Source organism: Ambystoma mexicanum, chromosome 4q (genome assembly GCF_040938575.1).
Source record: "Ambystoma mexicanum isolate Mex_15411 chromosome 4q, UKY_AmexF1_1, whole genome shotgun sequence".
Classification (NCBI taxonomy): Eukaryota; Metazoa; Chordata; class Amphibia; order Caudata; family Ambystomatidae; genus Ambystoma; species Ambystoma mexicanum.
In genome coordinates this window covers 1,104,769,909-1,104,796,548 of record NC_090928.1, presented here as the reverse complement: position 1 = coordinate 1,104,796,548, position 26,640 = coordinate 1,104,769,909, and the positions used below count along the sequence as shown (strand labels likewise).

Genomic DNA, 26,640 nt, shown 5'->3' with positions numbered 1-26,640 from the left:
GGAGGACAGAGGGTGGCCAGGTGCACAGTGCAGAGGGAGAACAGAATCAACAGGGGACAGGGGGGCGAAGGCAGAAACAAAAAGGAAGGTCTTGAGATGCTTCTGGAACCGGAGATGGTTCTCCTCAAGTTTTAGAGTGGCAGGGAGGCTGTGGCTCCCAGTTGCTGCACGGATTAAGTTCAAGAGCCTCTGCATCATCAACAAGGATTTCAGGGGGCTGGGATCTCTCTACTTCGAACTCCCTCTCCCTAAATACCTCCCTGCTAGAGCCCTTCAGTTGTTGAGCTCTAGCTCGGTGCAGATCAAACGCTTTTCCAAGCAGAGAGTGGGGGGTAGATCTCTCCCCTGCGCTGGTGCCTCGCTCTGGAATGGCCTTCCCTGCCCATCTCAGACTTGAGCTGGATCTCCTTAAAATGCAGAAGCTTCTCAAGACCTTCCTTTTCATGTCTTCCTTCCCTCTCCGCTGCCATGCTAATGTTTCTTGTCTGCCTCTTGACTGGCAACCTCACAGTCTTATAGGGCACCAGGCCCCTCTAAACCAGTCTCCCCTGACACCCCCCTCAACTGGCACTTTCCCTTTCAGGTCCTCATCCCGCACTAGCCTAGCTGGGCCTGCACCCTTCTAGCCCTTCCAACCAACCCCCTCCCTCGCACTTAGCTCGTGGACCTTCCATGCCCAGCCCTCTCTCTCCACCTGGCCTCTCCTGGCACTCGATTTCTCTCATCGGCCCGTCTGTCCTGACTAGCACCACCCCTCCTCTCTCAGAGGCACTTCTTTACTGCATTTTCACGATCCGAATGTCACAAGGCCTAGTAGGGCTGTTTTTGTTTTGTCTTACCCTTTTTTTCCCCCGCCATCTTGTCTTGTTGCTTCTCGAAACACATTGGGCCTCATTACGCATTAGGCGGTAAGGGATTACCGGCACTGGTAAGGGCACCGGTGCCGGTAATCCCTTACCACCCTATTCCGAGGTCCCTTAGCGGTTCCCTTCCTTAACGCCTGGTTTTACAATGCGTTATGGAAGGGACCCGTTAAGGGACTTCAGAGCTAATAACAGTACCGCAAATTGCGGTACCGTTATTAGCTCCATCCCCATTCCCATTGAGCGATATGGCGTCTCGAATGGGAATGGGGAATGGGGAATGGTTCCCGGAATGGGGACCTACCGGGTCCTCCAAGGTTGGAATGACCCGGAAAGTCCCTATTTCGGGAACCCGACCCGGAATGCGGTAAGGGGGCAGCCATGGCACTAATAGCACCATGGCTACCGCCTACCGCGTAATGAGGCCCATTGTGTCTATAAATACCCAATAAATAAATATGTAAAAGTCCAGCGAACACAAAGGGAGATAAGAAAAAGGATAAGAAAAACGCTTCTGGGAAGGCCAGCGTTTGAAGTGCTATGCATGCCACAATGAAAAACTAGGATGTTCCCTCCATCAATTTCCAGAGGTGCTTTTAGGCGACATAACATAAAATGAAACATAGGATATATTTTTTTGCAAATGTACAAACCGTATAATTAAATTAATATTATCAATTTATTTCTGAAGAGCTCCATGTTCTTCCATGTCCAAACGGATATGTTTTAGCAGACTTTCATTATTGGAAGTTTGCCTACCTTTGAGAACGTCCGGTAACCTTCAAGGATGGGTCTATATCCAGTGCAGCGGCAGAGATTTCCTGAGAGAACGGGGTAAAAATGTGCAGCAATTAATAAAAGCTCTTCTTGATAATATGTGCAAATGTATCATAACGAATCAGCACACTTTCCTTTGGATCGGAAGGGCAGGATATGTTCTACACAAAGATGTTGTTTTTATTGATTTAGGTGTTGTGTACATTTACGCAAATGATATGGGGGTGGCTGGCAAAGGCGGTACACTTACACCCCCTTGCCTTCAACTTCGAGAGGACTACTCAATTTACACGGAAGTCACTCCCTGTAGCTCTTAGGGCCTCCTTATAAGTTTGACGGTCCTGGAACTACGGTACTGGTAAGCATGCTGGTACTGTAGTTCCCAGACGGGCAAACTATACGAGTTGTGCTTGCGGGTGCCTTTCTGCACGCCAGGTCAGACCTGGCGGGCAGAAAGGCACCCGCAAGCACAGCATGTCGGATGCACCGGGACTGTGCATCCGACCTCCTCATTCACATTAAGCCCTATGGGGTCGAATGGGAATGGGGAGCATCTTTTTTCCGGCGCCCGCAAACGGGCAATTATCGGGTCCGTCAGGGCCATAATGACCCGGTAATTGACCATTCGCAGACGCCAGAGGTTTTACCGGCAAGGCTACCGCCAAATTTCTAATGAGGCCCTAGTCTTAACTTGCTCCTGGTCGCAAGGAGTAATTCTGACTCGGGGGGTTCATCACAAGTTGGACAGTATCCCAGCGGTAAATCTGCCGGGATACCGCCCAACGTAAATAGCATTACCACTACTCGGTTTGGCGATATTAGCACTGGATCCTGAGTTGCGGCAAACTTGTCAATCCCCATTTTTTCCAGAGTCCATGGGACTCTATGGGGCCATTTTCGCCACTATTTCCATGGTGCTAATAGCACAGCGGTAAGTCTGCCAGAAATGAACAGAAAGTGGCCAGATAGACCTCCAGCTAAAAGCTGGAGGTAAATCTCAAACTTATCGCCCAACTCAAAGTTGGGCAAATCAGTAATGTGACAGTAATAGTGTTACTGCTGCAATTTTACCACTCCACCCAACTTTTGATGAGGCCCTTAGTTCTGACTGATCGGTAACTCTGATTTACTCTAGTAATGAGTATATCAGTAGTAATATGGACTTACTGACAGTGACTTTTTTGTTGTATGGAAAGGCCCTCTTTGGATTTAAATCAGGAGTATTTCAGTGGTATTCATAGTAAATTCAACGTGAATAGAGTAACATTTTCCAGGTTTAAGTTATACATAGTAAGTCATAGGGCCTCATTACGACCCAGGTGGTCTGGGAACTACGGTACAAGCAAGCATGCCGGTACCATAGTTCCCGGACCGTCATACTACGTGTTGTGGTCGCGGGTGCCTGTCAGCCCGCCAGGTTTTTCCTGGCAGGCTGACAGGCACCCGCGAGCAGAGCACGTCGGATGCACCGGGACAACTCTGAATGTGCCGGTGCATCCGACGTCCCCATCCCCATTCAGCCCTATGGGGTGGAATGGGGATGAGGAGGCCCTTGATTCCGGCACCTGAAATTGGGTAATTACCGGGTCCACCTAACTCGGCATGACCCGGTTCTTGCCCATTCACGGGTGCCGGAAAAAATGCAACTCCGGCGGCACCGCCAGGGTTGTAATGAGGCCCATAGTAACTTCTTTGTAAATCAGCCCCATAGGTTGTAAAATGTATTAAAATATTCCGGAAAAAAAAGAATTTGATACAAGTTTGTTTTTAGGAAAATTATTGGCACATGGTAAGCATTATGGAAGAAGTACTCATGGTGGTGCCTTATATACTTTAAGAGATGCGTACTGCAAAATGTGGAGGTTTCAACCATACAGCCAAAAGTTTGAATTTGCTGTTCCCATGAGGTTTCCCTGTCTAGCAGAGGGCATAGGAGAGCTTGCAGCATCCCCTTCCTGCCAGGTGGCAGAAGGATTTACTTAAGAGGGTTTAATAAACTCCAGAACATCGGCAGTGGCCAGTAAGTATTTTGGTGGTGGCAAAAAAGTCTTCTGGCTTAATCTACCTTTATGCAATTTTTGTAAATTTCATGTCGTTTTCAAGTGCACTGTTCGTGCCGTTTTCAATGTTGTTGCAGCTATTTTGTAAATTTGCATCGTGCATATGCTTGCGCCATGGATGTTAATCTCAACGATTATTTAATTCTGTGGTTAACAACCAACTAGTATTTTAAGTTATGCTTATACAGTGGGCCTCATTCTGAGTTGGGCGGTAAGGGTTAACGGTCTGTAACGCTCACCTGATTCCTGTAGAGGCGCCGGTCTTGACTGGGCGTATACCGTATCTTCAAAGGTGATGTGTAACACACGGCTGGCTCTTTGGGCTGGACCTCTGTGCACTGTATGTCTGGCTCGAAGGGTAAGATGTCTTAGGTAAGTGAACGCCGTGCTCTCCATCTGCCTCGAGGCAGGGTGCTGTAACCAGTTTCTTCACTGGATAAGGGGAGCAGGCCTCTTGACTTCAGAGGACTGCTGTCCGTCGTTTACTGCACGAACGGTAAGTTTCGAGTAATTCTAATGTCTTTAAAGTCTTTAGTAATGATGTCTCTTGTTTTGCAGGGTTCCGGCGATGGCGGATGGCGGGCTGAAGTGAGTTGAAGATGGAGCCCGTGTGATGAATAGAAGCGCCTGACAGCACGTAAGTAAGCGCTTGTTGCCTGCTTCACGATGCGCTCTAACTGTCTTTTTATTTTGCAGGTACAAGTTCGGGGCGGCTGCAGGGTGCCGGAATACCCACTGGGTTAGATGTGGAAAGGAGTAATGGCACGTGAGTATTAAAGTTCCCCAATGTCTTTAAACGCACCTTGTTTTGTCTTTCAGATGCGGGATGCAGCGCCGAAGGCCTCCGGAGCGTGCGAAGAGTTGGTAAGCTTTTGTCTTTCAGATGCCGGAATGCAGTGTGAAGACCTCCGGAGCGCACGAAGAGTAGGTAAGCCTTTGTCTTTCAGAAGCCGGAATGCAGCGCGAGGCGTTGGTGACAGCCGATGGACAAGGTAAGTGAAGAGCTATCACTGAAGACCGTAATGCTAACCTGTTCTTTCTTGTCTTTATAGGTGTTGCTGAAGACTGGATTCAGAATGGTAAGCCTTTTTCCTTAGGCCCAGGATCAGGTGCAGAAGACACGATGAGCGTTCTGCTGCTGAGGATGCAGAATAATGCAAAGCAAGATTCATCCATCGGGTGTGGTTTAAATAGCCTCCTGTAGTGCTTAGGTGTCTCCTTCCACAGCCACGCCTAGGTAAGAAAAGAGTTCCTGCTTTCCAGAAGAGTTCCAGTGTTCTGAATCTAGGGAGTGGCTCCTGCCCCACCCAACAGGAAAAGTAGTTCCAAACAGAAGAGGATCAGAGACTCAACTGGCAGGCAAGTAAGCAGCCTGGTCTGCTGCAGGTACGTCCACCCAAGCATTATGAGCCCGGCGCTTCCAGCGCTGGGACTGGGCATATTTATGAGCCTGGTGCCACTGGCGCCAGGACTGGGTCCAAAAGGTCCCAATTGGGACTGGTTGGCACTCGGAACCTGGGTTATGGATCTGCTTCCAAGGGAGTTGGGAAAACCCTGACCTTTTGGAAGCAGAGATCATGACACGGTCACCGGTAAGGAGACCGGTGCCTTTAAACACTTACCGTCCAATTCCGAGGTCCCTTAGCGTGACCCGCAAAGGCTGTGTGGTCTGACCACACGTCCTTTGCGGGTCCCGTTAAGGGACCAGGGTGCTAATAATGGGCCCACAATGTATGGGCCCGTAATTAGCGCCTTCCCCATTCCCATTGAGCCCTATGGGGGCTCAAATAGGAATGGGGAATGGTTGGGTGAATGGGGACTTTCGGGGTCCGCACAGGTCGGAATGTCCTGGTAAGTCCCCATTCACCCAGACTGGACCCAGACACGGGTTTGGAGGCAGCCATGGCGCAAATAGCGCCATGGCTACCTCCAAACTCAGAATGAGGCCCACTGTCCTGGGCAGTTTTGCACTGATTGTTTCTTTATAGCGGTGTGCCAGAGGAAAGGGACAGCAACAGAACGGTTGCACCAAGGAAAGCATTTGGGAGCAGTTATCGTCTAGGTTGCTCTCATATTCACAATGGCATGTTTCCATAATTCCTTAATAATGTCATAAGAGTTGGCTGGTGGAGAGTTGGAGCTGGCTACTTACAGTGAGGCTTGATCATCCTGCCAGGCATGTCATCTCATCTCTTCAAAGCTCTCTGAATGGACCGACTATCACTCTACAACAAAACAGTGGAACCATAGTGCCACAAGAGACACAGCCTCATTACGAGTTGGGCGCTATCCCTGAGGTAAATCCGCTGGAATAGCACCCAAACAAATTACTGCTACAGCCACTTGGTCCAGTGGAATTTCCACCAGATTACAAGATGGTGGTGGTGTAATTCCAAATTTAACTTGGTTCAACTTGAGTCCATTGGACTCAACTGGGTTTTTTTGGCGGAATTACTGCAGCGGAATTTCCACTGCAGTAATTCTGCTGATTCTGCAGATTTTTCAGCAGGGAGTTGGAGGATTTACCTCCAGGATTTTCCTGGAGGCAAATCCTCAACTCAAGGCTCAAACTCGTAATTTGGTGTAGTGGTTACATAGTTAGTGCCAACTTTACTGCTTACCGCCAAACTCGTAATGAGGGCCTCATTCGAGTCCAGTGGTAACCCTGCCAGTGCTACTGGCAGGTTGCCGCCATACTCTGAATAATTTACCGGCACCTGACTTCCCGGTAACACCGGGGTATTACAATCCTGGTGGTCCGGGAAGTCAGGTGCCGGTAACTTGTAAATCCCCATTCCCATAGAGTCCTACTGGACTCTATGGGAATGGGAACCACAGAAGAACCGGCACCGTTGCTAACGGTGCCAGTGCTTCCGTGACAGTCTGCCTACCGTGGCCGCTGTGCCCGGCAGGGTCAGACCTGTCGGGCACAGCGGCTCAGGCAGGCAGACTTGTACTTTGCCGTTCCGGAAACAACAGTGCCGGTGAGCTTACCGGCACCATTGTTTTCGGACCGGTAAAGTTATAATGAGGCCCCATGAGTGATGAAGCCCCTTGCATCTCCTGGTGACAGGCACATTTTATCCTGCCACTAGTTTGCAGTTAGAAATTATCATTTCGAGGTAGAGGGAGAAAAGGCGTCTGTTTCATGTTTCATGTGTTTTCATGTCTGTTTCATGTGCTTCTTTTGGTATGGCTAAGAGGGCAGAAATATGCTGAAGAGCCTGGTGCTAATCAGTTTCTCCATGATGCAAATGAGTCTCTTGTTGTTAAAGCTTGTTAGAGTACCAGCCATTTTGTAGACGGTAAATATTTCTTTCATTCGGCCATTGCAATTTCATTCAATTATTGGCATCACACGCTCCATAATAGAATAGACTACCATGTCTGATATAATGATTACAGATATGTAATAATGTTTTTATTCAGGGTGTGTTTTACTTATGTGTGGCAACTTTTAGCTGAAACATGTAATATAATGCAACATCATAGTGAGTTAATGAATCTCTGCAATATGGTATAGGAGGACATTTTCATGATATGATATATGATATGATATGGCATTTGTAATGCGCCTTTACACAAGTGTTTCAAGGCACAGATTGATGCTTTTGCGGAAAAGTGTAAACCAAAAAGGCACCAGGCAAGATATCGGCTTTTAGGGCATGATTTAGGGCCTCCATGAGATTGGAGTTTTATAATAAATTGAGGCCTGCTTCTGGTTGTTTGATCTTTGACTTTTAGAGGGCAAACAGTGCAAGATGGGAATTAAAACGGATAATTGCATCTCATTTTACATGTGTTTATTTTCATGCACGGAAGTGGGACAACATTACCAAACTAACTTCCTTGAAAGTTGATAGTACTTGAATGTTACGGTAGAAAAGCATTAACAATGCATGAATGTGGGAGGCCACCAGGGGGCGCACAGGCAATGGCTGCCTGAGTGCGTAGCTCCCGCGTGACCGGCTTCTGTAAGGGATTGAGCCCCCCCCCAAGCTCCCTCGGCGGGCCCACCCCAACGATTTCGCCGGGCGCCCCCCCTGGGCACCCTCCAGGCGAAAGAGCGGCATCCGAGGTCCCCGGGAATCGGAAGATCGGGACCCGGGATTCCCCGCACTGGGAGAAGAGCGCGGCCCGGAAGGCCACTGAGCCGGTGGAGAGGCGGGCCCCTCCCGCATCCTGGCGGGCCCACAGCCCGGCCCGCCCCCCTCCCCTCGACTAGCTTTTTTCCCCGACCTGGTACGGGGACCGGGTCTGAGGCGGCCCGAAGACATCACCGTGGTCCGGGAGACGCGCTCCCTCCTCACCACGTGCTTCACCCCGGCCCTGCGGAATACGCCCAGGGATTTCCCCCGAACAGAGGACGGCGGGACCCACCCGGAGTCCGGAGGCCCGAGGCGGGCTCTGGGGACCTGTGCTTCCCCCCCGGCCCACGAGGACTGAGCGAGGCTGATGGAGCGAGTCGGGGTGTGAGGCCCCCCCACCCCCCTGGATCTTCAAACGCGGGCTGCCACAGCTCAACGAAAGACAAAGACAGCAGAACCAGAGGAGGTCCAGGGACCGCTCCCCGCAGGCATGCGGGCCATGGTGAGAGGCCCTCCCCTCGCCTGTAGCCGGCGGGTGCGGACCCCTGCAACACACCGGAGGTACGAGCTGCCTCCTACCCCCCCAACACATTAGCACCACCAGACAGGGGGGTTACCTGGGTGTGAGGCCCTGGCCTGTCGAAGGTGGGGCGTGTGCCCGCCCGGGGGTGCCCCCCCCCCCCCCAGGAGGGGAAAAAAAAAAAAAAGCCACGGACAAACAGCTAGGCCACCACTGGTCGGGCGCTGGATCTAGATCGCCCTCCCCCCCTGCAGACTCAAAGAAGCCCACGAAACTAGCCCTACGGGCTTCCGGGTTCCCGGTGCCCCTCCAAGGGGTACCCAGTAAAGGCCCCGATCCCCCACGGGGAGTTCGGACGGGGTGTGAGGCCCCCGCCGGGTGACGGTGGGGCGTGTGCCCGCCCCCCCCGCAACGTTCTACAACTCCGGCTGGAGCCGGCCCGGGACGGGTCTGCCCCAATGGACGGTCCCTTGGTCTTGGGGGCCCCCCGCTGCCGTCCCCAGGAGAACGGTCTCACCCCCCGCCAGGGACATTGAGGCCCAGACAGTGGACCACGGGAAGGCACCTGATGAGCTGGCGGGAGTCCCTGCAGGAATATCGCTTCCAGGAGGGCAAAAAAGGCGACAAAGGTACAAGTCTGAAAAGAACCATGGCCCAGTCGGAAGACGTAGCCCCTTCCTCCTCAGCCATGGAAAGGGGCTTCGCCTCAATTTTACAAGAAATCAGGGACATGCGTTCTGATATTGCACAGAAGTTTGAAAAAATGGACCAAAGGGTGGATAATATTGAAGACAGATTGCTTCAGGTCGAGATCCAGCAAACGACGTCGGCACCCCAAGAGATTCAACTCAACATGAGGCTAGAGGCCCTGGAAAAGAGGGACGAGGAGAGAGCCCGCCAGATGGACAATTTCGAAAATAGGGAGAGGAGGAACAACCTCAGGATTTTCGGGGTGCCCGAAATGGAGGGGGAAACGGAGAGGGACGTCACCAGAACGGTGCGGGACATCATTACTCTCCTGTTTGCGGAGGAGATGACCACAGAGCCTACATTCGACAGAGTGCACAGGGCGGGGGGCAGAGCGGGGGGCCCCCGTTCGATCCTGGCCCGGTTCCACTACTATTCGGAAAAGACTAAAGTGCTGGAGGAGGCCAGGAAGGCCCGAGAAATCACCTATAATAATTCCCAGGTCTCCATATACCAGGACCTCTCTGCATACACGTTGGCTAAGCGGAGAATGTGCCGCCCCCCTCACGCAGCTCCTAAAGGAAAAAGGGATACGCTATAGATGGGGCTATCCCTTCTCCCTGACATTCGAATACATGGGCCAAAGATCAACCATGATCACAGAAGAAGACATCCGCGGTGCGATCCAGGAATACGTGGTGGACACGAACCCCCGGAGAGGCCCTTCGGGCCCAGGGGGGGACAGACCCGGTGACCCCGGCCCGTCGAGGGACAGAAGAAAGAGAACCGGGACGCGGAAATTTAGGAAAATGAACACCCCATCTCCAGCAAAGGAAGGCAGTCGGAACGATTCCGAGGACTGAGAACGGACTCGAATCGTTATGATCAAAATGGCATTTAGAGGAGTCGGAGGTTTAATCTTTAACTGCATCCCCACGAACACCAAGTATATGGGTCTCACAAAAGGAATGCAGCCGTGGGAGGGTTTGGGGGGCTCAAGAGGATCAGCTTCAAGGGTGATTAGCCTGGCCACAGGGGGCAGGCTGGTGGTTTGGCCAAAAGCCAGTGTTGGCGGAACTATTTGGCTGGACGCCGGGGAGGGGGAAGGGGGGTACACGAAAGTTGAGGGGGTTCAGTTTGGATTTGGGGTAGGGGGGCAGTTGGGGTTTTGTTACATGCCCGCCCGGGGGGGAAGGGTGGGGGGAAGAGGGGAGTTCAAAGCACAATTCAAAGAGCAACCGGGATGGAGCGTTACATCATTACTCTCCTGTTTGCGGAGGAGATGACCACAGAGCCTACATTCGACAGAGTGCACAGGGCGGGGGGCAGAGCGGGGGGCCCCCGTTCGATCCTGGCCCGGTTCCACTACTATTCGGAAAAGACTAAAGTGCTGGAGGAGGCCAGGAAGGCCCGAGAAATCACCTATAATAATTCCCAGGTCTCCATATACCAGGACCTCTCTGCATACACGTTGGCTAAGCGGAGAATGTGCCGCCCCCTCACGCAGCTGCTAAAGGAAAAAGGGATACGCTATAGATGGGGCTATCCCTTCTCCCTGACATTCGAATACATGGGCCAAAGATCAACCATGATCACAGAAGAAGACATCCGCGGTGCGATCCAGGAATACGTGGTGGACACGAACCCCCGGAGAGGCCCTTCGGGCCCAGGGGGGGACAGACCCGGTGACCCCGGCCCGTCGAGGGACAGAAGAAAGAGAACCGGGACGCGGAAATTTAGGAAAATGAACACCCCATCTCCAGCAAAGGAAGGCAGTCGGAACGATTCCGAGGACTGAGAACGGACTCGAACCGTTATGATCAAAATGGCATTTAGAGGAGTCGGAGGTTTAATCTTTAACTGCATCCCCACGAACACCAAGTATATGGGTCTCACAAAAGGAATGCAGCCGTGGGAGGGTTTGGGGGGCTCAAGAGGATCAGCTTCAAGGGTGATTAGCCTGGCCACAGGGGGCAGGCTGGTGGTTCGGCCAAAAGCCAGTGTTGGCGGAACTATTTGGCTGGACGCCGGGGAGGGGGGAAGTGGGTACACGAAAGCTGAGGGGGTTCAGTTTGGATTTGGGGTAGGGGGGCAGTTGGGGTTTTGTTACATGCCCGCCCGGGGGGGAAGGGTGGGGGGAAGAGGGGAGTTCAAAGCACAATTCAAAGAGCAACCAGGATGGAGCGTTACAAAGTCGTTGACCGTGAGGGAAGATTACTTAGATCATGGCTGAGAGTCTGCCTGCCCTGGGTGTGGGTTCCCTCAATGTTCGGGGCTTAAATTCCCCCACGAAAAGATCCATGATTAGTAGGGAGTTCCGAAGAGCCAAGCTCGACATCCTCTTCTTGCAAGAGACCCACTGGCCTCTGGGGAAGGAACCCAAATTGCAGGGTGGTGGGATTGGGGAGGTCTTCAGAGCTTCCCACAAGGGAAAGAAACGAGGGGTGGCGATACTATTAGCTAGAAGCGTCAACTTTGAAAAAGAAACCATATTGAAAGACCCGGGGGGCCGCTATCTGCTAGTCCGGGGAGCCCTGCAGGGGGCCCCACTCACCCTGGCGGCCATCTACGGTCCAAACGAAGGCCAAGCACAGTTCTGGGAGGAGATGAGGGATAAACTAAAACTTTTTGTTCATGGTACGGTGGTGGTGGGTGGGGATTTTAATATGGTCCTGGACCCAATCCGGGACAGGAAACAAACAGGCCCCCAGATCCCCAGGGCAGCCGATGAAATCATGGCCCGAACCTTCCAGAGGGTCAATTCAGAACTAGGCCTGGTGGATACGGTCCCGACCCCTAGATCCGAGACCCCCTCCTTTACGTACTACTCAGCAATCCACACATCGTTTTCCAGAATAGACTACATCTTGGTGGACGAGTCCTTGTTCCCATTTATATCTGGCTACAGAGTTGAGCCGGTCCCCTGGTCTGACCACGACCTGGTCAGAGTTACTATAGCGAGGGAAGGGCTGAGTGACCGCGGGGGGAGATGGAAGTGTAATGACTTTCTACTAAAAGATGAGGTACTAGCGCAGGAGGTACTTGAGGCCATCACTGAATTTTTTGAGTTTAATGACAATGGGGAGGTAGGTCAACACACCCTTTGGGACGCCTTCAAGGCCACCTTGCGTGGAGTCCTGATCAAAATAGGAGCCCGGGAAAAAAGGGTAAGGGCCGTCCAGGAAAGGTGCCTGAGGGAGAAAATTGCCCAATTCCAACCAGGGGGTTCCCCTGCGGAGCCCTTAGACCGTGACAGGATAGCCGCCCTGGACGATTACAGGCTCCAGTTGAAGGAACTCCTCCACAAAAAACCGAGAGAAGTCTCCAGCTGGTCAGACAGAGGTACTATGAGAAGGGGGACAAGGCGGACAGGATCTTAGCCTGGAAGCTGCGAGAGGTCCAGAGAAGCAAAATGGTGAGAGCAGTTAAAAATGAGGAGGGGAAATTAGGCCACGATGCATCCCACATAGGAGAGGCATTCCGCAGATATTACGAAAAACTATACTCGTCTGAATATAACGGGGATGAGGAGGAAATCGAGGGGTTTCTGGATTCTATACAGATCCCAGCCCTTTCCAGGGAGATGGCGGAGGGGTTGGAGGGTCCGGTGACCGAGGATGAGGTGGAGCGAGTGATTAGCGGCATGAAGGGGGGTACCTCCCCGGGTGAGGATGGCTACTCAGTCTTCTTCTATAAAAGGTTCCGTTCTACCCTGGCTCCGTACCTGGTAAAGGTGTTCAACGCAGTGTTGGAGGGGGGGTCTCTCCCGGACTCCATGATGGAGGCAATCATAGTGGTGCTCCCCAAGGATGGTAGGGACCCCTCGGAGTGTGCCTCCTACCGCCCGATATCCTTGTTGAATACTGACGTGAAGATCCTGGCTAAGGTGATTGGGAGGCGGATAGAGGGGGTCCTGCCGAAACTAGTCCACGGAGACCAAGTGGGTTTCATAGGAGGTCGTCAGGGCTCAGACAACATCCAAAAAACTATAGATTTGTTCCACCATGCCCAGAGGTCTGATCTTGACTCGAGCGTCCTGTCCTTGGACTCGGAAAAGGCGTTCGACAGGGTCGAATGGAGATTCATGGCACTCACCCTCCAGAGAATGGGCTTTGGGCCACAGATCCGGGACTGGGTGGCTGCACTATACAGGGCCCCGAAGGCTAGGGTTCAGGTGAACGGCAGGCTATCGGACCCGTTCTCCCTCTCGCGGGGAACCAGGCAGGGATGTCCGCTTTCCCCCCTAATTTACGTTCTTGCAATGGAACCCCTGGCCATCGCAGTCAGAGCTCATAGAGATATCAAGGGGATTAAGATAGGTGAGGTAGAATTTAAGCTATCCTTGTTTGCGGATGATATCCTGGCTTACCTGGTGGACCCGCGGCTCTCGCTTCCCCCCCCTCTTGTCTCTGATGGCCGCATTTGGGCGCTTCTCGGGGCTCAAAATTAACGCATCCAAATCGGTCCTACTCCCCATGAGAACATTACACCCGGGCTTGGACTCCCTGGACAGGTTGGAGGGGATAACAGTGGGGAAAATCTCTATCCGATACCCAGGTGTCCTCCTCCCCAGGGACCTTTCCAACCTTGCCCCTATGAACTACGACCCTGTGATGGTGGGGATTACGGCAGACTTGAGGAGATGGGGCTCCATGATTCTGTCCTGGTATGGCCGCATGACGGCAGTCAAGATGAACATTCTTCCACGGTTATTGTATCTCTTTACCTCTCTCCCTGCGGTCGTCCCCGACCAAACCTTCAGGGTCCTCCAAAACGCGGTCCGTGAGTGTATATGGAAGGGTAGGACACCGAGAACCGCAAAAACTGTCCTGACTTTACCTAGGGAGGATTTGGGCTGCCAGATTTCCAGCTTTACTATCGTGCCGCCCAGTTGCGTGTCCTCCTGGAGCATATGAAAGAGGGGCTGGGCACATACTGGTCCTATCTGGAGGACATGGATACCCATCCACTAAAGGTTCGGGACCTTCTATGGGCCCCACGAAAGTTTATTCCGAATAGATTAAAGTCCCACCTAACATTGGGCGTTCTCTGGGCAATCTGGCGGGAGGCCCCTCAGACAGCACACTTAACGTCATGGCCGTCCCCGATGTCCTCTCTATGGGGCCAACCCCTCAAGCTGGGCAGTAGGGGGTTCCGCTGTGCACAGTCCTGGTCCAACTCGGGGATGGAATGGGCAGGGCAGATGTTTAGGGAAGGAGAATTACTACCATACGAGGAATTGAGGGATGCTCTTGGTCAGGGGTCACTATCCATTTTTGAATATCTCCGCTTGAAGGGCATCCTATGTGACCAGGCCTGGGGCCAAGATTTGAAGAGACAACTGACCCCCTTTGAAAAGTTTCTTGATACAGCGTCCTCCAGGAAGGGGGTGGTTTCAGGGATGTATAAAATTTTGAACACTGTTAATTTGGGGGAGAGGAGGCGGTTCCGCTCTTTTTGGAACGAGTTGGCAGGGGTAGAGATCTCGGAGGACGCCTGGTCCAGGATATTTAAAATAGCCTTCCACGGGAACTTATTTACCGCGGATATGGAACACAACTTTAAAATCCTCCAGGGATGGCACAGAGACCCTGCAAAGTTGTCAAAAATGTTCCCAGGTGTATCCCCAGAATGCCCAAGGGGTTGCGACCAGGTTGTTTCGAGGGCACACATGTGGTGGCACTGCCCGAAGGTACAGGCATATTGGGAGGAGGTAAGGGGCTGGATCGCTGAAATCTCTGAGGAATTGCTCCCCCAGAACCCTCTGACTATGCTGCTGGGCCTCCCCCCAGAGGACACGGACACATTGAGGTACCCTAGAATGTGGGAAACAATGCTACGAGCGGGAAGGGTTGCCCTCGCCCAAAAGTGGAAGAGCCCTGAAACTCCCTCCAAGGTGGAATGGCTACAGAAGGTTAAAAATATGTTCTTGATGGACAAACTGACGGCAATGGTAAACAATGTCTCGGCCTCTTTCCAAGCGAACTGGTACGGGGTGCAACAGACCTGGGGATGGGATATCCATTCATCCGTAGCGTGGAATTGGGAATGGAGGGGGCGCCCATGGCCCGGGAATCGGCAGATGGAGTACAGCCATACTGGAAGTCAACGCTCATGCTCGCTCCCAAGCTCCAGACTAATAGAGCTTGCATCACAAAGCCCCGAGAAGGGGGATTTTTTGTTGGGGGGGTGGGATTGTATTGGGGTGGTGGGGGTGGGGGAGGCGGAGGCCTCCGGGCCTATCACTTGATTTCAGGTGAATATGCTTGGTGCCCTAAAGTTTGTTTAAGAAAATGTCAATAAAACCAAAGTTTAAAAAAAAACAATGCATGAATGTGAGGTTAGTAGAAGGACATATGTCTTATGATCCCAATGCATGCTAGCTGAACATTTCTAAGTAGTCTCTTTCTTACGGGACGGTTCCCATATATCCACCTTGTACTTCCACAGTTTCTCCTCTACATCTATATCTAACCCTTTTCTCGCCCTGGGATTTTCAACAATTTTGATTTTGTTACCAAATTTATTTTTTTTAGTGTTAAGGGAGTTTTTCTTCTTGTAGGTTGGGCGTTTTCCAGTTCATGGACCTGCGCCCTAAAAGGACGCTGACCAGTTTGGTCCATACAACAATCACTCATCAAATTAAACATTAGTTTGTTGTTGTAGTTATGAAATTGCATGAAGCAAGGTTGACATGGAAAATTGTTTTGTTAAACTGCAATGTAATGCAATCTTGATTAATCAGACTGCCCGAAAACCTGTATTGATACCTGAATACAACAGATATTCAAGTATGCTCTGGTATTGAATCTAAACCACAGCATCATAGGTGTTATAATAAGATGGTATCACCAAGGGTGAGTTATTCTTCGCTGCAGCCAGTATCTCATTATGATTTGTAGCAAAGGTAGAGGTACTGAAGGGAAGGAACAGGAAGCATTCGAAACAAAGAGATGGAGGGATTAATTGCAGTGCAGCCTTATGATCAGGTTCAAACACTGTAGAAATCAAGCTCTTGCGTTAAGGAGAAAAGGAACACAGTCGCTACTTGGTGATACAGACACTCTTTGCAGTGACAGTCTCAGGAAGATAGCTCAGGGGCAACGTGCTCGCCTTGGAAGCAAGATGACACGCAGCAGCACAAGTTCGATCCCCGGGTCTGTGCATAGAAATCTCTGGGTATTCAGCGCGTTATAAATAACCTATCATATCAAATTCTTAGAATCTTTGCCAAGGAGAATATTCCATGGAGGAGGGAAAGAAAAGCAGTCATCGCTGGGTGATGGAATGATTCATGATTCACCCTCAGGTGACAAATAGCTAGGACACTGTGGACATTGAGAGCAACACTGAATTGGGTGTAAAAGATAGAAGAGCGGAATAACACAAAGGTTAACAAATAATTCACAAACAGGTAGGTACTTTAAAAACCTTCCTGAGGAAAAGATAAAGCACAGAGTCAGAGGTAATGAAGAATCTCTCAGGGAGCCAGGACAGCCAATGTTAATTGCATAATGTCTAGGGGAGCTGAAGATCTTCTTTCTAGGTAGGTAAAAAGTCTTGCACAATGTTTTTAGAAATGTTTGTAGAAAATACAACACTTGAAGCGCACAAGCTGGGAGGCTTGTGAGGGGCAACGCTATAGCAACTCTGCAAGGTAACCAAGACAGGTCTCAACTGAGAGCAAGTAAGGCTACACAACAAGAGGTAAGTTCTCTTACACTTTACAGTACCTCTGGTTAGAAGAAATGGTTCCAGCTGGCTTCTGTTCCTGTACAGCTCTGCAGATCCTGTTGTTCCTGAGCCTCAGTCGTGGGGACAAGAGGGATGACATCTAGGGACTCCTGATCTGCAATGGGAAGGTCAGCAGTTCTTCAGTGTTTTAGTTCCTTGCAGCCGAAAGAAAATAGCAACTTCACGGTTCTCAGATAGCACTCTTGACTTTCCTCGCATCTGGGGTCCAGAACTCTGTTGAGGTGGCTCAGACTTGGTCAGTCCTGCTTCATGGAAGTCTGGAGGATCTTCCTGGTGCTCGGGTCTGACTTAAAAGCAATGCACACAATCTGGTGTTCCTCTCCCTGGCACTTCGGTTCCAGCAGCAGCAGCAGTGGAAGTAAAGCCAGCTCCAAGATGATGTCCAAACAGGCTAGCTTTGTAGTTGATTGGTCCCACCAACTCAAAGGGAGAAGTCGTCCTTGCAGGGCTTCTTTAGTCGAGGCAAATTCGGAGCTTCAGCACAGCAGCAGGGCTTCACCGGGCAATCCAACAGTCCAGGAGTTGCAGCAGACGTCTCTTCCAAATTCTTCTTCAGATTCTTTCGTCCAGTGGTTGACTCTGCCTTCTAAGCCAAAAGGCCTCGCCTTTTATGCAGGTTTATCCCATTAATTTCAGCCTAGCTGTCAATCACACAGCAGGGTGGCTGTCTTTGCCTGACAGCCAGTTGGCCAATCACCTTTGTTTGCATTCCTGTAACCAAGGGGATTAAGGACAGGGAGTTTCAGGCACCTCCCTCACTTCCTGTCCCTGCCAGATATACTGGAGCCAGAGGCAGGCTTCACTTGTGAATCCCGCCAAAGACAAAATGAACAAAGCGACCAAACATGGTTTAGCACGCAGAGTAAATCTCAAGAAGGACCTTTCCAACAAGAAACGGCAAAACGAGAAGACCGGGGCCATTTTGACAAAACGGGCACCCACGGGTGCTTTTATGCAGCTGCGAACGCAGCCCGCGGTAAAAACTCCCAATGGTAGTTAAAAGTAAACCACTGCCACCAGCCATTAATTCTAGAAAGGGTAATATAAAAATGTTACATGAGAAACTAGACAAAGGGGATACTAAATAACCCCTCCAGCACCCTATGGTAAGATAGTGTGTGCTGGTTCTTGAAAGTTACAAAATGTAAGTAAAGTCAATTTCACTTCACTGCTCTTGGAAAAAGTAGTTTCACCAAGAGAAGGTATTTAAAGGTTTGGGAAATCTAAGAGACTCCGCTGTACCACTGCACTGAAGGTGCTGTGTGTCACAATGTAAAGATGATGCCTATGGAGCTTGTCAGACTCCAAAGTTAAAAGAAACACAGAAAACACATAGGGCCTCATTCTGAAGTTGGTGCTAGTCATGGCGCTAATAGCGCCATGACTAGCACCAATACCGGTACCGTGTCCACCCTGGTTCGATGGGGACTTACCAGTCTAGTCCGACCTTTGCGGGACCGGCAAATCCCCATTAAAAATGTCAATCCCCATTCCCATTTGAGCCCCCATATGGCTCAATTGGATTGGGGAGTGAGTTTATAACGGTACCATTAATTACGGTACCGCTATTAGCTCTGAAGTCTCTTTGCGGGTCCCGTCCATAACGCCTGGTAAAAGCAGGCATTAAGGATGGGGCCGCAAAGGGACCTCGGAATAGGGCACAAATGGTCTCCTTACCGGTACCGGTAATCCCTTTGCATTCACCTCAGAATGAGGCCCATAGAATTAAACGTTCAAAGTCCCAAAGTTCAGCAAAAAGAGCTTGGGATCTGTAAGGTGGGAGGAATTTAAAACTAAACTGAAAATTCTCCCCAACAGTACTGTTGCCCCAAACCCCACTGTCCTTATCCTCCTTCAGCCTTCACAGCTTGCTGTGTACTCTCTGTTCCCTCCACCTGTACTGGCATTGACACGGGCACCTGAACTGCCACTTTTGCCAATTTTTTTCTCCACCAACTTTGCTTCATCCCCCTGACGCTTTTGCGCTGTTTCCCTCTCCCACACCTTAATCCTCTTGCAATGGTGCACTATTAAGCTCTGTTTTTCTGGCAAACCCTTTGCTTCAATACCTACAATCTTATCCAATGCCTTCTGCACTTCCTTCGGCAAATTCTGTTTTACAATAAAATTGAAAAATGGTATTGATTGATCCCATGGCCCTCCCATCTCCACTTCTCCTGCATTTTAAGAATAAATCCAGCTGGGTCCTCATCATCACTGATGGTATGTTGCATCAAAGACTGTAGATCAGGACTGTCTGGGAAGGCCCTACGTAATGCGTCCCCATACCCTTGCCCTAACTCTTTTAAACGGCGCTTCATCATGTGCGTCGTCCCCCAGGGTTACTCCTGGGTACCCAGCCTTAACCCATTCATCTCCAGCTTGATCCCCAACTATGGAAAACTGTACGTTCTTAAGATCCCCTATTGCCAGGGGCACCCCTGCCATTTGTTTTTGAATTTGTATATCCACTTTCTCGCCCCTGCTGTAAGTTGTGGGAGTGCCTTAATTTAATTATTCTTATCCATTTGGGGCAAAGGTACATACTGTGTCCTCCCATCCCCCATATTTATAAGGGGTATCTGCATCTTGGCTTTACTTCCCATACATTTCTTCACAATACCTCTTCTTTTCACCAATGCCACCCAGCCAGCTCTGTTGCTTAACCTTCCTCCTGCCCATATACCTTCTACTTGGGGAGTATTTTCAGCCATCTCTTCACCCCCCTTTGTCTTCACTCGGGTCCTCTGTGAACGTGCCAGCATCCCCTCCCTCCACATCTTCTCCAAGCACCAAAGCCTCCTCTACCAAGACAATCCACCCACCTGGGCTGTTTTCCTTCTCAACCCCTACACGTTTTATACCCTCAATGTCCATTTTGAGCAATATTTCCCCTGACTTCCACTCTCCCACCCCGGTTGTTAGAGCACTTAGGTCCCTTCCTGTTTCTGGGGATATCTGTACCCTCTGTAGTTCCGCTATCAAACCTGTCAACCTATCCTGAAACTCTCTAGATCTGTACTCCATCAATGCTGTTGCTTCAGGCGGGTGGGTATACAGAGGTGGGGGAGTGGTAGCCTGTAATATTGATGACACTGCGGAGGACCCTACTCCCACAGGAGGGATCCCTATCGCAGCGGGTGCATAGCTTGGATTAGTGTACCCTTCTGCGAGATATGTTGTCAAAGGATATAATCCCTTGGTCCATACCTGCGTCCAGCGGTGTTGCTGGGGGGGGCAAGGGGGCTATAGCCCCTGATCTTTTGGTTGTAGCCCCGGATAGAATCTCAGGAGCTACAGCCAAAAGACTAGCTAGCCCCCAACCGTTCCGACATCAGCTTAGCCCCGGGTCTTTTCCAGACCTAGCAACTCCCCTGCCTGCATCCCACACTCCCCTTCTCTCTTCCCGCACTTCTAACTTCTCTGTCCCTGTGCCTCCACTCTGTTACCTTGATCATCTGTATCTTCGAACATATGCCAAAGATCGAGGACCTCTTTTGTCTTCTGTATCTGCTTCCCCTTATATTTTGCTACTAAAAATGTGGATGTGTGTTCCAAAATGCTCTTGTAGTGCGAGTCCTACCCTGGCCATGGGCAGGGCATCCCACCTCCTCCTGTCTCCATGATCCAGGGCTTATGATACTTATCCACCCTGTCACGATACAGTGGCAGGGCCTTACACATGTGGTATATTGGTGGTCCTCTCTCCATGCTAGTGACGTCTATCCCTTACTAGCCCTTGAAAGCCCCTCTAATGTGCCGTGCATGCTGCTGCTTATAAAAACAAAAACAAAAGAATCAACCCCCACCCTTCTCTCTCACCCTTCCATATGCACACACGCCACTCCAAGAGATCGAGAAACACCACACCACACCGTGACTCACACAATTACTGCCCTGTCTAGGGCCTTCTTCTTCAACCACAAAACACTATTACCACAAACTAAACCAACACGCTATGCTAACAACTGCTACTTGTTCCAGGCCTACTACATATGAGACCACTACTTTGTATTTCCAAGAACCATCCTTTAAATATTATTCTGCCTCATGGTACCAACGTCCCTCCCCTCCCCTTCCGAGGAGGGGATCCCTGCCTTACATTACCTTATAATGCCTTACCTTATAATACCTTGCCCACCCAATCAACTAATAATACTAATTTTCACCAGCAATAACCCTAACCTCATCCACGTCACATCAGTGACCTCGCTCTCCACATTCTCACACCGTTTACGCTTCACCATGCATCTGTTCCCTACTTTTTATTGCTTACAAGAGTCTACTCACATGTGCGTGCTCACCCGAACTCTGTCAGGAATTTCCAATACTGGCGTGCATTCTCCTCAGAATCGTACCCTGCCTCAAAGAGCAGAGAGGACTTTTATTAAAATGGCACCTACTAGACCATTCAGAACAGAGCTTTTTTGGGGTCGGTCGCTGTAGGTGGGTGTGGCTCCTTCTGGAGAAGCATCCTGGAAGCCTCCGCAGGTATGGGGGTGCTGGGATGATATCTGGGTCACCAATTGAAAGCAAGCCCCTGAACACTCACACCAGAGAAAATACAACCCACTAGGGAAGGAAGGCCAAGTCAGTCTTGTAAGGATAACAAGTTTAATCTCATGGGCAGATGAGAGCAACAGCAAAGAACTCTTCTGCCAAGAACGTTCTGCCAAAAAAAAGTACACGCAGAAACATTTAAGGCAAAAACATCGTCATAATGATGCAATACATATGGTGACAACCCGCGTGGCTGATTGGATGGACCCTATAAACGTGCTGCTTTTATCCATATCGGATGGCATTTTATTGGTGCCAGCCCAGTCCATCCGTCTTCCATCATGTGTGTGCTGCGGGTCTCATCTTCTTCTCACATCAAAGGTCAGACAACAAATTAATTATACTCCTACTATACAGCTTGTTTATCACTGATACCAAGAAACTTGGGAGGCTTCAAAAGAGACACACAGGAGGTTCCAGGGCACTCTAATCTTCACCCGCACATTTCACTCACTCCCTCCGTGCCATCCGACTCCAAGGTCTTCGCCCTAGTTTTGAATTATAATGTATCCCTTCCAGCACCTCACAATACAAATCACATGATTGTCGCTTCAAAAATCCATCTTGTCCATCTTCTTTGAACATTTCAGAACTTGTTACTTTGGGGTTGATGGTCAAAGGGCACCAGGTGTCATGAAATTCGGGGGTCTTAGAGTTTAGTCCATTATATGGGCTATGACTCGTGCTCACTCGGGAATGGGCCGGGTCGTTCTTTGGCCAAAGTGAGTTAACATGCCCACCAGGCGCCAGCCTCTAATCGTGGCCTTGTAGGCATATTCCTATTGGATGAAAGACACATCTTTGCAACACTTTCAAGAACAACGGACACACAGTGTTGTGGGTGGGGATGTAAACTGTCCTCATAGGAGCTCGGGCATGATTGGAGATTTCCGTTGACTCGTGGATTTAGGCCTGGTGTATGCAATGCCACCTTTACCATGCTTACCACTCAAGCCTTCTCTTCTACCTAGGAATATAAATATCTATGCAAAATAGCGATGCCGCTGGCACCTTGGGCCTCACCATATGAATATGCTACAATTGATGATGTTAGCATGGGATCCTGCTGGAGGGCAAAGAGTCCCTTTCACTGTCCCCCTGCCCCCTGTTTCATTACAATGCCTCAAATGCATCTCTCCTTACTTTAAAGCGCATGGGGGAGATGTCTCCATCACAACATTTGGAAAGCCATCCACCACAAAGCCCCATCATATCTGTTTGATAAACTGCAATTTATCAGACACATAAACACCGGAGAAACAAGCCAGCATCTTCTACACATTCCACTCTACAAAGTAACATGTACACACAAATAAGCATTTACCCTACCACTTCAAAACCACACTGCACCCTCTAGCACCACTTTCCAAAAAAGCCTCAAAACATACGTGTTTCACCACACACAGTCCAGTCTCTCCACCTCCTCTGCTATAGACTCTCGATCCTAATCCTCCGATCCTATCCTGAAAACAGTTTCTTCTGTTTACCTCCAATCTTTTGCTCTTTTGAACCTCATAAAGGCACTCCAAGACCTTCAGGGTTGGGCCAGCACTGAACAAAAAATCTAATAAAATCATTGCAATAAAAAACAGTTAAACAATACTTTTCCACGAAAGAACACAACGGGAGATGTTCAAATTCCAAAGGAACAAAGATGACCAACACCTCTACTAACATGAAATAAAAAAGAAAAGAAAGATCACCACTCACAGCACATAGACATGATGCCAAATTGACCTACAGGTCTGTCAAAAATAGTTGCACCCTCAAAACCTCTTCTTGACAGACACTCTATATGACACAATCTTTAGATACGTGAATTAAGATCCAAGATTTTTACTTTGTTTAAATCTCCAAAGTGAAAGACAATATTCAATACTACATCATCCACTCCTCTGAGGGGTGTCACCTCACTTGTCATACTACCTTAGTTTTTCCAGTTCTCTTTTATACATAAAACAAACCCATCCACAGTCCGGAACCCAAACCCCCTTAAGTTACACCTCTGACAGTTGTCCGAACACTTCATCAAAGATAGCGGCCCCTCTGGGACAGTAAACGTTGCACACCTCTGTAACCTCTGCCATTCTCAAGGACCCTTCCCTACCAATTGAAATTGGCATGGATCAAACCAAGAATCAAGACACCGACTGAACACTACATTTTCTGGAGTACTACAGGTTGCTGCCCCACTCTTCCTAGTGAACGTCATCAAGTTGGTCGCTATCAACCAACTGCCGACCAATTTTAATTTGCCCAAATGTTTGCCCTAACGTAATCTGGAATCTCGACAAAGTACAGTACCAAAAAAGCAATACAATGGTATTAGTATTTGCAGTCCCGTGCCTTACTTCTGACACAAGTGGATGAGTTCCCTTGCTTTAAAAAGATTTAAACAATTTAGTTTCAACAGGTATTACAAAGCCTATCAAGAACCCCACAGCGATGGAGCTCGTCTGTCAACCTGTCGACTCTCTTGAGACATTATCCCGACCCCCACACTCTTCAAGATAAATATGTGTCTGCTCAGTAAGCCTCACAATTCTTCCTGAGGGGATTACCAGATATAAACAGATTACACTCAACTACACTTGTGGTATCCCAGGAAACATGTTGCATCATATACACCCCATGACGTCAATCATGACTCTGATTCATAACTGTATAAACAACTACATGCCGCCTCTGAATTAAATCCAGCTCTAAATTTCCTACTGTTGGATCCCCTTAATGGTCATCCCAATGTTACTTCTGCCAGAACTTTGTCATCTAGGATTACAATATCTTTAAATGAGCAAAAACTAAAATGCTTGCAGCGACCCTTGATTCCTATCACTTGTTCAAAGCTACATCAACACCAAGCGATCTTCTGTTTACGTCATTCTGGAATACTATTCAACATAAAACTTTCATTGGCTCACAAATATCTGGACAGTAGCCCAGGATCTCATTACCCTTGAACTGGAACATTCCAAGTACCTAATATAAGGAGCCAACTCCAATTTCGTAAACAAACTGCAGATTGTTCTGCAATAGAAGGTAGACTACTCTCCTATATTAACCATCAAGATCAAATGCATCCTCACCTACAGACAAAACACTGCCATCCTATCAAAAAGAGTACTTATCCCTTGTCCAGAAAGCCCTGCATTGTGACACTCCATACTAAGTATGCAACGTCATCGCCTCCCATAAGCCCACCCCTAGATCTATCACCATGGGAGGCTAATGATTTGCAGACATAGATGCTTCTCTTTGGAAACTGCTTCCCCAACATTGCCCTGATGTCACAACCTATAAGAATTCTATGTGATCTAAGCCAGGGGTGTGCAATCTTTAGCTCGCCAGATGTTTAGGACTACAACTCCCATCAACCCTTACCAGCATAGTACCTGGTGAATGATCATGGAGTTACATTCCAAAATATCAAGTGAACAAGAAGATTCAAACCTCTTTCCTAGGCGTTCTTACCCATTTCCACCTTTTGTTCTTTGTGTAAGAGCACCTTACAAGAATTCAACATATATTTACATAGTAAAACACGTGAAAATATTACAAAACAGTAAATATAGAACATTAAAGCAATAGGTACACTTCACAATGTCTTTTTAGTCTGTTCCTTTGAAAGTCTGCAGGCAAAACACCTTCTAGTGCACCCATTGGACAACCTAGCCTATCAGAGAAGGTGTGCGATGCACATCCATCCACCCGCATTCTTGGTGTAATTATTTCCAAGAGGTTTTACACATCTGTTGGATGCGTTGGGGATGAGGAGTGCATTATTTTTGTAAAAGCACATGTGATATTTCTGGCTTTGATGGCAGTAGAATACATTAGTAGATATCTATGTGTATTCTCAGAACTGTCTATCCGCTTAACTCACTCCGCTCTGCTCTTTACTCCACCCAATGTGAAAATGGAACTTGATTTACAGGAAGAAAGCAGCAGGGTGTAATCCAGGCAGCAGGTTATCATGGGTATGCAAGCACTAGCTTGCCAGGGAAATTGAATGCAAATACAGCCATGGAGCAAACAGGCAGGCTGGCAATTTGGCCAATGTTTAAGTGGAACTATTGTAATTCTCTTCAATAAAACACATCAGCTTCGAAAATATAGATAAGCCTTCTTTGTCCTGCAGGGTCATAAAAAAATAAAATCTCAACTGCTACACATTTACAAAACCAGTCCGCCCGGTGTTGTCAATGATTGTTACTGCTGAATGAGCCATGGGCGTGATTGGGGTGCAAGGCTTCTGATATGGGATTCTTCTTAAATATAATTGTTTTTTGCTTTTCTTTGCACCTTGATCTTAGTTTTTCGGTCTGCATTCTTCCTACCTTGAAAGTGTTTTAATTACTTCTCCCGGTGCCATTATGCCCTATCAAGGGCAACAAATGCCATTTGAAACAACATGCCAAAGTCTGAAAGACATCATGATCTGAGGCAATAGTGAAATGCTACGAGTGTCACGCCGCCCGCATTGGGGTCCACTTACTTGAAGCGGCGCGCCCCATCCTGGAGGATGTACCCGCGCTTTCGCTTGGGGGCTCTTGGGTTGTCCAGGTCCTCGGGCGCTTCCGGGTTTCCTGGGCATGTTGGTCTGCACATGCGCGGGCGGCCGTTTCGCGTTCTCCGCGCATGCGCACTGCACGGGGCACTTGGTTTGGAGGACCTTGCGGTCCACGCATCTCTCCGAGCCAACCAACGCATGTGAGACAGCACGGCTTGCGTTCCAAGCCTCCTAGGTGTTGGTAGTCCTATTTAAGGAGCCCGGCCATTCATTCAAACCGCGTCTCAACGCGGTTTGATTTGGATCGTGTTTCCTCGCCGGTTCCTTGTGCCTTCCTTACCTGTTACCTGATTCCTGTTCTTCTTGTTCCTGGTACCCTCCTGGTACAACCTGAAGTTGTATTGTCCTGTCTTCCCTTCTCCTTGTCCTGTGGTTGGGGCTCCCTTTTCCCTTCTTCTGAGTTGGGTGGTTCCCTTTCTGTGCTACTAGCTGGCTCTTGCTCTTGCACCTTGTCTGCCTGCCCGCTCTGCCTTCCTTGCCTTTGTGCCTACCTTGTGGGCAATCCCACTACCTTCCTCTGCCGTATCCTGCCTCCAACCAACTTCCACTGAGTCCTGATCCTTGGGACTTCCATCTTCCGGATCCAGTCTTCCTTGGGACTCAGTATCGTCATCTGGAAAGGCTCCCCCTGTCAGTGCTTGCACTGTCCTGACGCCACGCTAATCAGGGGAGAGCAGACTCGTGGCGTTGGGAGCTGGTTCATCTCCAACCCGGTTCCATTCGGGCGGGAGCTGGGCTGGCTTCTCGCGTCATCAACCAC

At 49.5% G+C, this 26,640-nt stretch overlaps 1 protein-coding gene across 2 annotated transcripts in view; it reads right to left on the bottom strand.

The window, feature by feature from the left end:
• LOC138468214 (xanthine dehydrogenase/oxidase-like) overlaps positions 1–26,640 on the bottom strand; it is a 1,072,878-nt gene that overhangs the window by 802,721 nt on the left and 243,517 nt on the right. For both annotated transcript variants that reach the window (XM_069608673.1, XM_069608674.1), the window contains exon 6: positions 1,623–1,684. In XM_069608673.1, coding sequence (XP_069464774.1) covers positions 1,623–1,684 — 62 coding nt within the window. The remainder of the gene's footprint in view (positions 1–1,622; positions 1,685–26,640) is intronic.